We start from the raw sequence: 12118 nt of genomic DNA, 5'->3' as shown, positions 1-12118 counted from the left end.
TCAGGAGGAGGCTCAGATGCTTGCTCTGGCCCTGACAGTGCCGGTGTCCCCACCTGAGGGCTGCTGGCCTCTGCTCCCGGTCACAGAGGGGAGGTGGGTGGGGGTGGGGTGGTGGAAGGGCTTTTAGAGAAGACCTCAGGGCTGGATGTGCTAGAAAACCGAGCCCCGCCCCAGCTGACTCACGTGTGTGTCCCCGCACACGTGGTGAAGGCAGCCGTGTGCGCATGTGTGCACTCAGTGTGCATGGACATCGGCGTGGGGGCTCCCCAGCCAGCCCCCGCCCCCGTGCTTTGCCCACCCGGTGCTGCTGAGGCCCCGGGACCCCTGAGCAATGACGGAGGGGCTCCGGGAGCAGAGCCAAGCCCAGAGGTGGCTGGTGGAGGTGCCGACGGCCTCTGGGGCAGGGGAGGCCTGTGGGGAGGCCCAGGCCTCGCTGGGCGATGCAGTGCCTCGTGGCTGGCTGGGGCGCTCCAAGCGGAGCCCGGGGTGGGGACAGCTGGGGGAAGGGCTGAGAACACAGCTTAAATCTCTGCCCTCGTCTTTCACTCTGGACAGAACAACCTCACCACCTGCTAGCTGGGAAGCAGCTGGCATCCGGTTCCCTTGCGGGCTGCCAAGGAGTGGGGCAGGGCATAAAGGCACGGTGCTCAGAGTCGAGGATCCACTCCGAGGGAAGCGGCTGCCTCTGGCTCCCTGAGGGTGGAGGGTCCAGGCCACCGTGGCTCCGGGCAGCCAAGGATCAGTGAGCGTTTCCCGCCAGGCTGGCAGGACGGAGGCACAGAGCTTGTCTGTATCATCGTTCTTGCCACCCAAGGCTGGCCCGGGAGAAGTGGACCCCACCTGCCCAGCCCCCGCTTTCAGTATGGCAGTCTGCCAGGTCCAAAGCTGGTGCTCTCAGATCAGCTGCATTGGAACAGACCCTAGAGTCCCCAGCATGAGACGTGCTGACCTTTAAATCATGTTCGCTTGAGTTCTGTGAACTCCAAATCTCAGACAGACGGAACCCGGGCAATCATCCTCGGGCCTTGAGCTGAGCTGAGCAATTCTCAGCTGAGGCCTTACAGGAGGCACCCCAGGCTGCACTAGCCTCTGCTCTGCCCTGAAGGACTCACATGCAGAACCCTATTCCTCAAAGGAGTTTAGGATGGTAGTGCTTAGGAAAGACTACACTTTCTAGACTCCCTTACCAAAGAGGGGTGACCCTATGACCAAATTCTAGCCAATGACATATGAGTGGAAGTGTTGTGTGCCACTTCTGGTCCCCGTCCTTAAAGGGATGAAGCTTGCTCTCTACCTACTCCTCTTCCCCTCTCACTAGTTGGAATGTAGTAACGATGGCAGGTGCTGGAGCAGCCATCTTGGACCACATAAAAGAGGCCAAAGCCCTAGGAACGGCAGAGCAACGAGACAGAAAGAGCCTGGGTGCCTGATCTGATCCCTGACACTGTGGGGTTGCCCAACAAACCCTGAATTGCTCTGTGAAAGAGAAATAAGCTTTAAGTCACTGTCCTTTTTGTCTTTGTCACAGCACCAGGACCCATGTTCGAAATACCACAGAAGGGATTACAAAAGACGGGAAGCATCGTTGGAAATATACTGGGGATTCCTATCAGATATCTTAATTGTTCTCCCCTTGTCTTTTTGTTTTTGTTTTTGTTTTTAATCTGGAGGAGACCTCCCTCGGTTTGCAGGTTGGAGGGTAGTCCCCATGGGACTAAAGGCCAGCAGTGCAAGAATCAAGGTGGGGTTCCTGGAGTCAGTCTGGCTCAGAAGTCAGGGTCTGTGGGATCCCCCCACTCCATCTTTAACAGGTGAGGTGAAGGCTGAGGAGCTGAGTTTCACTTCACCACCGATAAGTACAACATTTTGATTAAACCACTGACAACGCTGCTGCAGGGCAGAGAAATTTGGAAACATCAGGAAATCAAACTGTGAAGTCTTTGAAGGAATGTGATTTATGTGAAAATGTGATGAAGCTCATGTGTTTGGCTCCAGCGTCGGGCGGCACGCTGGATTCTGGAACCAAATCTGATGGTTTCCTGGCTCCCAGCACACCTCTGCTTTCCCCAAACATGGGTAGCTGGTGCCCCGCGTGTGTTCCAAGCCCGATCGGCATCTAAAGCTTTTATTGGAGCTGTATTTCCCGGGCTGTGTTTCCAGGCTGTGCATGTATAACCAGAGCCATGTGTGCGCGCGTGCACATACACACACACACACACACACACACACACACACACACGCACCCCCCGCGTGACTGCACCGTGCTGCTCCCGCCCCCGGCCACCGCAGAGCCAAGTGTGATTAGATTTGTGGGGAGTTTGTTGTACTTTTACATAATTTCCTTGATGCACTGCAGACTTTTGAAAAGGCGTTCACAGTTCCCTCCAGATAAGCATCAGAGGAGGACCGAGGTCTGGTTTCCAGCCCCTGGAGTTCATGGCTTAATCCCCCTGCCTGCCATGGGGAGGTGGCATTCCTGTGGGACTCGGGCAGCCTCCTGTGGGGAGGGGGAGATTTCCTGGGTGAGGGCTCTTCTGAGGACTGGGGGTGTTGTGAGGAGGTGGAGGAAATGAGGAGGGAAACAGGGAGCAGCTCAGATAAAAGAATGGGGGAAGGCACGGGGGCGACAGGGTGGCTTATAGGCAAAGGGCCATCTGTGCGTACTGAGAGGCATTGGGAGGGCCCAGGCCAGAGCCTCTGACCGTGGTGGCCATCCTGCAAGGTGTCTCTTCCCTCGGGAACATCCCCTTGCTAATCTCTGGCTAACCTGGTCTCTGGAACTTCCAGGACATGGGATGAAACGGTGGCCTCGGGGCTTTGGACCTGGGTCTGCAGGGGCCCAGGAGCCCAGCCAGGCCCCACGGAGCTGGCTGGATGCTGCTGGTCTTGGTACAGGGACCACTAGATCCTTTCTCTCACATTACAGAAAGGGAGCTGGGGTGCAGAGAGGGTGGGTGATTGGCCTGAGGTCACACAGTGGAGCCGCCACAGAACCAGGCTGTACGCCCACCTCCTGGCTGCCCAGATCCGACTCGACTGGCCTGGTTGGGTGGTGCCCGTGGCCGTGGTTTTCAGAACCACTGCTCCAGCCCAGCCAAGGCTCTGCCAAAGAGGATGTGTGGGCGGCTGTGGGGGAGGAAACCCAAGATCAAGTGCAAGCCCTGCACGTTTAGACACCGCTGAATGGAACAGGTGGGTGGGCGGGGCTCAGAGCAGGACCCCTGGCCCCCCTGGCCTGGCCCTGGAGGGGTGCCACTGGGAAGCTCTGGTTCCCAGGACCTGGACACTGGGGGCCTCTGTCAGGTGCCCAGGCCCCTGGGGGCAGAGGGTCAAGCTGGGTCCAGTCACGGCCACTCAGGCCCCCACAGGTATTTACAGAGAGCCTTTCGCGTGCCAGCACGGTGCGGGGCCCCGAGGAACGGCAGGCAGGAAGGATTTGTGGGAATTAGCTGGGATGTCTCCCAAGTTTCTGGGTGCTCTGCAGGGCTTTGAAGAGGCTTACGTGGCCCCTTCTGGTTAAGGAGGCTGACTTCAGCCTGATGTCTCCCTGGGGGTCTCGGGAGGCCTGGGGTACTGGGGGTGTGAGGTCCTGGCTGGGTGGTCTGGGAGGGCCACTGGAAGAGGCGCTGTTTGGGCTGAGGGTGGAAGGAGGAGGTGGGTGAGCAGGTGAAGGTGGGGAACAGCCAGGCTCCGGTGACGGGACCAGCTGCCTGGGAGCCCCGGGAGGGTGGGGGGCAGCGGTGTGGGGCCTGAGGGTGGACGAGCGGTGGGCACACCAGGAGTGCATGCACTGTCCTGAGGGCCCCAGGTGGCTTCAACAGGACAGATCTGCTCAGAGCTACAGTTAAGGAGGGTTCCACCAGACACAGCCCGAGCCTGGAAGGCCCTGGGCTTCCTGGTTTTAGTTCCTGGTGGCGGCAGCAAGGCCAAGCGGGCCAGAGCCTCCCCACGGCACACGGCTCAGGAAGACGGCACGGGGGAGACCTCAACCTTGGGGTCCAGCCCCTGGGCGGGCTGGACCCTTGGCCTATTGGGGGTCTACTTCCCTACTCAGAGCCCTGTCCTGCCCAACCCCACCCCCAACCTTGTGGCTGGTGGGGGATCCTCCAATACGAGCACTGAGGGTCCTCAGGATGAGCTGGTCCCTGCAGGTGCCACCCGGCCTCAGCTGGGACACTCAGGGACCAGACACTCCCTGCCCCCAGGAAAGGACGTTTCAGCGGCTCCCTGTATGTCGCTCCTCCCTGAAGCCCCTCTTCCTTCTAAGGGAGGCACAGGTTCTCAGAGCCCCACTGACCTGCTCCCTGAGGTCCTGTATGATGAAAGGTCTTTGCCCTGAGCCTCAGAGGTCAGTGTTCCGGAACCCGGGGCCCTGTGCACTGGATGGCTCTCCTCAGGTCTGTTCTCCCTAAGCCCAGCCATCCAGGCGGCAGGAGAGGCCACCGAGAGCCCCCGGCGTCTGCCCTTGAAAACCAGGCACTGGCCAGGCCCCGGCTTTCTGGACTCACTTGTTGTTTTGCGTTCAGTGATCTGCACCTGACAGATGCTTCCGAAAGCATCACTTTGATGGCAAAATGCAGTCCAGCTCAGCTCCCATCATTTGTGTGCCTCCCCGTCTGGGAGCCGAGCAGGCCGCGTGTCCAGGAGCAGATGGGCTGAGGGCGGGATGCAGACCAGCCCGTCCTCGGGCTGCAGGCCTCTGCCTCCCGGGACTGCCACCACGCTCCTGTCTGCGGCCTGCAAGACAGCTGTCCCAGGCTCTCTCAGCCCTGCTCCTCGCTCACGGGTTTTGCGCTTTAGAAGCCACTTTTCTCCTCTGTGACGTGGGGCGCCCCCAAGGACCGGGTGGAAATGGGCTGGGCCAGGTCTTGGGGAAACGTAATTTCATTTTCATCGAAACGCAATGCGGGTCCCGCACCTGGGTCCCCAGGCCGCGGAGGCCCCCCTGGCCCCACCCAGGTGACACTGGCCAGGCCACAGCGCAGGATGCTGGCCGGCGGCCGCGCCTACTCACACATGGGCTTCAGCTGCCCGATGAGCTCCTCCTTCGTCCATTTTGCCCACTCCTTCTTGTCGGTGTTGATGGAGCAGAGGATGGGGCCGCAGGGCTTGCCGCAGTCCTCGATGGCCGGGACGTTCAGGTAGTGCACCAGGACGATGTCGGGGTTCTGGGGGGAGAGCACAGACACTGGCAGCATGGGGGTGGCACGGGGCCCTCCCAAGGTCACCCCAGCAGGTAGGCAGGCTGAGTGTCCCCACGCTGGGCTTTCTCAACCTTGGCACCACTCACCCTGGGAACCAGATCATTCCCTGTTGTGGGCGCTGCCCTGTGCACAGCAGGACGCCCAGTGGCACCCCTGCCCACCACCGGCGAGATGCCATTAAACCCCGCCTCTCCCCCAAATTGCCAGACATGGCCCATTGCCCCCTGGGGGAAAAATTGCCCCCAGTTGAGACCCACTGCTCTACTCCCCAACCAGAGATGGAACCTGTGACCCCTGCAGTGGAAGTGCGGAGTCTTAACCACTGGACCACTGGGGACATCCAAGGCACCTGCTTCTAAGGGCTGGACGCCCCTCTGCCCCTCAGCCTGTGGTCTCCCTTCACAAGCATCTCTAAGCATCGCCCAGGAGGCAGCTGTCACTCAGAACCTCTGGAAACTCCTCCTTGGAAAGCTCTTTGGAGCTTATGAATGGAAAGAACCCTCCTGGTGAAGACGTTGAAGACACAGTTTTGTCCCCAAATGGTTTCACCGCAGTGGGTTAGCCTCTTCCCATCAGATCCAATTCAAAGTGCCCTGCGTCGCTCTCCGCCCACCGCCAGCTCTGACAGTGACATGCCGAGGGGGCTTTTGTGGGGCAGCAGCTTCACGGCAAAGAGCACAGGCTTTCTGTGCCCCCCAGAGGGCGAGGCTGTTTCTTGGGCCATGTCAGGCCTGCCAAGGTTGTTAAAAAGAAGCAGCCATCTCACTTTATACTGCATCTGAATAAACCCAGAAAATCCTCCTACTCCAATCGGAAAGTATTTCTTGAACTGTAAGGAAACATATGATAATATATCAAGGTGCTGCAGGGAACACTGGAAAAGCCACTATTTCCTAGACCTGTCTCCTCGGCTTTTCCCTCTTGGTACCCGACCCTGAGTCCTGGGCGGGTGCCAGGACCCCCGGCACAGAGGAGCCTGGGTCTGCGGTCGCCTTTTTTGGATCTGATCAGAGCAAGAGGAATACAATCAATGCTTTAATAAATAAAGACTCAAGATGACGCCATGACCGGTGCAGGAAAGTACATTGGCATAATCTTAAAAGATTTTCAATAAGGGTTGAAACAGAGTTTTTTTCTTGCCAACGCTCAGTTAACCAGGAAATTAAATCAACATGAACAGGAGCCTCCTCGTTAATGGCAGCTTTTCCGGATTGCGGTAATCACGCTCTTTAATAATAATGATAATCCCTGACGTCGGCTTGGCACCGTATTCTTTTCAAAGCGCTTTCTAGCCATTAGCTCATTTGGTGCCTGTGCGGGCTGGGGACGCAGGCTGGGCTGGGCAGGGCAGGACACCCTCTGTCTACACTGAGGAGTCCCGAGCCCAGCGAAGTGGTGACTTGCCCAAAGCTGTGTGTCTGGCGACAGGCAGAGCTGGGGCTGGAAGCCAGGGCTTTCAGGTCCTGCCGAGACATCTGGTGGCCTCTTTCTGCCCGGTCTAAGTGCTTTCCCATCTCATATTTCACGTCGTCCCTGCGCTGTGCCCAAGAGGCAGGTGGGCTGGGAAGGTCTGCCACGCTCGTGGCCTGGATAGGGTAGCCCAGCAGATGTGGGGCCATTCACTTGAGTCCCAGCCCTGTGTACCTCCTACCGGGCTGGGAGCTCCTGCCTGAGCCTGTGCCTGGCCAGACGCAGCACCAGCCACTGAGCAGGACAGAGTAAGGATCAAAGGGACGCAGGGGCCCGCAGGCCTCCCAGGGCTTCCTCTGATGCCGGCCCCAGGAGCAGGAGCCCAGCCCCGTGGGAGGAAGCCAGGGTGCCAGATGTCTGGGAGATGAAAGGCCCACAGCTTCCTGCCCCACTGCCCCACTGAGCGCAGCCTGGGTGCCTGGAAAAGCTGTGGGAGGCCAGGGTGGTAGGAGGGAGGGCAGGGTCCTGGGGGGCAAAGGACACTGAAACCGCCAGAACTTGAGTTCCTGTCCTATAGCATCCGGACTCTCCTATCTCGGGGAGCCCCATCCCTTCCTTCAGGGTCCAGCTCCATGTCTGCATAACCAGTCTCCATCTACTCTTTGAGGACAGGCACAAGGCTCACCCCTCCTCCTCCAGGAAGCCCTTCCGGATACCTCACCCTCTGTACCTCCGCCACAGCAGGGTGGAGATTGGGTTTGTGTCTTAATAGTCTCTATGCCTCCTTTATCTGCTCACCCGTGGGGACAGCGTCCTGGAGCTATCACAGCGGCTGGCCAGGCCTGCTGCTCATTCTGTATTTGTGGAATTGAAGGAGGCTGACTTCAGATCTTCCATCCTTACTCTGCCCAGACTTGCATTCAAGGGACAGCCGGCTGCGGTTTTCTGCGTCTTCAAAGGGCAGGGCAGCTTCTCTGAACACGGGGTGTTCGTAGGAGGCTGAGAGGCAGGGCTGGTTCTGAACCTTTTCTGGGTCTAAGGCCTCCAAGACTTTGGTGAAGGCCGTGGCTTCTCCAATCCCAGCCCCAAGGAATGCCCCAGGGCACATCAACCCTGCATTTCAGGAGCGCACAGCGCCAGTGGTCTGGGCACCCTACACCTGTAGCCATGGACTTAGGGTTTCGAGATTCACTGCTGCCCCTTTCAACTCAGGAAATACGCCCAACACGTACATCCCCTCCCCAGGAGCCTCCCTGCTGGGCCCTGTGCTTCTTGGAGGCCTTGATACAATTAGGAGAGAGCCCCAGTCCCCGGCAGGTTCAAGGAGGCCGGGTTTGGGATCAGGAATCACAGAAGCGGCTATGTCATGGTTTATGTCTTTCACACACAAACTCCATCCCTGGGCCTGGACTTCCCACAGCCGCAACTCCTGAGTTGAATTTTAAGGAACAACTTCCTGGCTCGAGGCTGGTTTTAAGACACAGAGTGATTGAGGTATTTTTGGAAATTGAGGGCACACATCACTTCTTGGCAACGCTGCAATTTTATTCATTAGTTGTATATTTTATTGGGTGTTTCTGGCAGAAAAATATATTAGGCGTAGAGCTCCCATGTTTCAGTTTCACCCGGGGCTCATACAACGTCAGATCCTCAGGGACTGCGGAGCTGCCGGCCGGGAGGGGACACGAGGACACCCCCCGCCAGACCCGCCCGGGCTCTCAGTCCCGGACTGCTGTGGGGACAGCCTGCCCTCGTCCCTGCCCTGGGTCGACGTCCTCTAGCGGTTCCCTGGGGTTTATCGCCCACGTCAGACCTTGCAGGCCGGAGGTCTCACCCAGGGCCTCCTCCCCGGGCCGCGGAATTTCCATGAAGATGCAAAGAGGCCGTGCCCATGGGGAGAGGGTGGCTTTTGACATGACCCCTCCCTGCAAAGCTCCAGGAGGCCTGTCGGGTGTTAAAGGCCGATGGGGTGGCTGTGGAGGGGCAGCTGAGGATAAGTGAAAGTCTCAGAGAAGTTCTAGAACTTTCTGGAAAGAGCCACGGACTAGGAGACCCCCGCCCTCCCTTTCGGTGCCTCAAGCTCTTCACCTGTACATGGACACAGAGCTGCACCCGCCTCCCCACCAGGCGGCTGCAGGGGCCACAAGGGGGCCCGTTGCGAGGTGCGAAGTCCTGTTCGTACAGGGTCCTGCCTGCCCTTCTAACTGCTAGTTGTCACCAGACCCCAAACCAAACAAAATCCCGGTGTTTATCCGGAGAGCGGGACCGGAGTTGGCGTCGAGCTGGCCGTGCACCCACGTACAACAGGCACTTTCTCGCTGACAGTCCTCCCGTCCTGATTTTCCTCTTACTGCCATGACGCCCCTTCCTCTTCAGGCCTCAGAGGTGGGTCCCCGTGCCCCAGCCCCCTTAGCGCCCTCCTCCAGCTTCACGGCCTTCAGCCCCCACCTTCCGAAGGTTCCTCCATGTCTCCCTCCAGCCCCACCTCCCTGCTCTGCTCCAAGCTCCCCTGTCCCACTGCCTATCGACAGCCCTTGGGGCCTTCAAACGCCCCCGGCTCACGGGGCCCAGCCTGACGGCCACTCCCCACACCCGGCCCACCCGGGCTTCACCCGGTGACCGAAGGCACCACCTCCCTGCAGCGGCCCAGGTCAACGCCGTTCTCCTCTCTCCCTCTCTTTCCCATCCACCCATCACTAAGCTCCATCAATTCTCCCCTCCAGGTAAGCCTGCCCCACCCACTCAGCCCCACACCCCCAGACCCCCGAGTCAGGCCGAGCCCCACCCTGGCCACTCCCCCTGTATCCCTCCCTTCCTCTCTCCCCTCCCTTCCCATCCCTCTCCCAGCACCAGCCGGCGTGACCCTGTGATTCGGGCACCAGCTCCCTGGCCCGAGGATGAACCCCACACTCCTGACACGGTCACAGGGACCTGCCATCTGTTTTCCTCTCCAGCCACTTGGGCTCCCTGTGGCTCACCCCACTCCTGCCACCCTGTTCCCCAAATCTGCCACACGCATTCTCTCCTGAGCTGTTCTCTCTGGCTGGCGTGCTCTGCGCCACCCGTTGGCGTGAGTGTCAATGCCACCTCCTCTCAGACACCGTATTCAGAGACCCCCTCAGACATGGTGCCGCCCCGCCCCCGCCCGGGCCCCGCTACCTTTGGATCCTTTATTTTCTTCACAGCACCCAACCCCAGTTCTCATTTCCAAGCGGTTCCTGCTGGCTTTGGCCTGTTTTCCCACCCAGAATTGAGAGCTCCGGTGGCCGGCGCTGTCTTGTTCTGGGGGTGGTTTCCCAGAGCCCCAAGTGGGGCTGGGACTCGAGAGGTGCTCTGCCCTCCTGCTGAATGCTGAGGGGGGGGACCCCTGAGCTGCCCCCGGGGTGCTGGCCAGGCTGGGGCTGGTGGTGTGGGGCGGCTGTCTTCCCCCTGGAGACCTCTCCCCACTCCGGGCATCCTTCCTGAGGGACAGATGGACTGGAGAGAAGAGGACAAGTGGCCTGGGAGGGGGCGGAGGTGTCTACCCCCTTGGAAGAGGGGCGGTAGCACCTGAGAGGTCCAGAGCCCTTGGCCCCTCTACAGAAGGCTCAGCTGGTCCTCAACACAGCTGCTCCAAAGATTTTGTCTGGAAATGTGAGGTTTGGACTTGCCATTGACCTAGTTTCAGGCCGCAGGGGCTGCCGGGCAGAGGACCATGGGCTGGAGCTGGTGGAAAGGCATCTCTGGGGGCCAAGTCAGGCCTTGACTCCTGGGGCATCTTTTCCCGTTGGAGCCTTTCACCTGAGCTGGTGGGACAAATGGGATCCAGGAGAACAAGCCGGGGACCTTTACATCCAGTGGCCCATGAGGAGGTGAGAATGTTCCGTAGAGAGAATGCTGGGCTCCTTGGCTGCAGGACTTGTCAGAACCTTGGTGGCAGCCTGCGCCAGAATATTTCTCCGTGGGCGTTGTGTGGGCAGGCTTTCCAAGGTTATTTGACCATGAACCTGAGCACCTCTTGGGACCCTAGGGTTCTCTGGAACACAGTTTGGGAACGACTGATAGAGTTCAAAAGCCAAGGAAAACCAGCTTCTGCAGCTGCTGGAAGACAGGTGTCCTCAACAGTCCCTGGGTCCCTTTCCCCCAGGGCCCACCCTGGCCTGGCCTGAGGACCACCGGCGTTCGAGCTGCTTACAGGTGACCACCAGGTTTCTAGGGGAGCCCCTGACCTATTGGATGCCCTGTCCCCACAGCCTCCCCTCCCAGAGCTTCCCCTTCTCGGCAGCTGTGACCAGAGTTCTCCCTCAACCCAGGATTGGGGGGCTTCCTTTTGGAAAGACTGAGGGGCTGAGGTGAGAGGCTGAGGTGGGGGACTCAGTCTCCCCTTCACGTGTGGGCCGTCCTTCCCGACCTGGGTACCCTGGGCTGCTGGGGTCCCTGTGGGCAGATCCGGGACCTGGGGGCTTCCCTGCTCCGGGGCTGAGCATGTACAAGTGGGGGAGAGGCAGGCGTGAGGAGGGCACTGGTGCTGGCAGTGGGGACAGTGGATTTACTCTTCTTAATGACAGTGATGGGGGTTTCAGGAGGGAAGCCTGCTTTGAACAAGAAAGCATCCCTGTTCTGCTCCTCCGCCAGGGTTTGTGCCACTGTGCGGTGCTAGTGGCTGGGGTGGCAGCGGAGGGGGCGGCTGGGGCACAAGGCGGCACCTGTGATCCGGATTCATCTGCGGCAGCTCTTGCGGCAAACACTACAGATTCTGGACCCTGGCGCCTGGGGTGAGCCGGGGGCAGCAGCCCGGGAGGGCAGCAGGTGGAGAGGGGCTGCAAGGTGTCTCTCTGGTCACTCCCACAGGCCCTTTATCACGGCCCCCATGAGGGAGAACCCTGCTCAGTCCCCCCACCGTGGCAGAACCCGGGCCAGGGCTGGACCTCGGGTCAGGGCTGGGGCAGGAGGGAGAGGTGGAGGGAGGGAGAGGTGGAGGAAGGATGGGAGAAGGAGAGAGAGAGAGAGAAGTAGACCAATGCGCTCAGCAGAGACGTGGTGGCAGCCAGGGTGGGTGGGGGTGGCACGGAGACTGGAGGGGCAGGGGTTCCAAGCTTGCCCCTGGAGAGCGCTGACTTCCAACCCAGGAGAGATGCTCACAGCTCACGTGGCTTCTGGCTGTGAGAGCCGAGGGTTGGGGTGCAGGAGTGCTTCCCGTGGGTGAACAGTTGATCTAGCTGAGCCTTAGTGCCTGCTCTTTAGGATGGAGAAGGCGAGTACAAGTGGCCTTAACCTTGTTGGAGGGAGGGGAGGCAGGTAAGGGGCTCAGGAGGGGCCCGACCCACAGCCGATCCGAATGGGCGTTCCGTAATCTGCTACCGGCTTGCAATGCAGGTGGGGAGGCGTTCCGGTTTGCAGGGGAAAGAGAGCCCTGCGTCTCCTGAGGTCAAGCCCACTCCAGGGTTTGTACCACAGGCCCTGAAACTGGCTGAAAGCAGTGCGATTTCACCAGAAACCCAAGTGGTCCAGAGCAAGGGCCTTGG

The 12118-nt window shown here is 59.7% G+C and overlaps 1 protein-coding gene across 1 annotated transcript in view; it reads right to left on the bottom strand.

The window, feature by feature from the left end:
• CAMTA1 (calmodulin binding transcription activator 1) overlaps positions 1-12118 on the bottom strand; it is an 869135-nt gene that overhangs the window by 107068 nt on the left and 749949 nt on the right. Inside the window, exon 7 of the mRNA XM_057695058.1 lies at positions 5015-5168. Coding sequence (XP_057551041.1) covers positions 5015-5168 — 154 coding nt within the window. The remainder of the gene's footprint in view (positions 1-5014; positions 5169-12118) is intronic.

This window comes from Hippopotamus amphibius, chromosome 1 (assembly GCF_030028045.1).
Source record: "Hippopotamus amphibius kiboko isolate mHipAmp2 chromosome 1, mHipAmp2.hap2, whole genome shotgun sequence".
NCBI classification, from domain to species: Eukaryota; Metazoa; Chordata; class Mammalia; order Artiodactyla; family Hippopotamidae; genus Hippopotamus; species Hippopotamus amphibius.
Note: the sequence above shows the minus strand (reverse complement) of the source record. Positions and strands in the feature narration are given on the sequence as shown.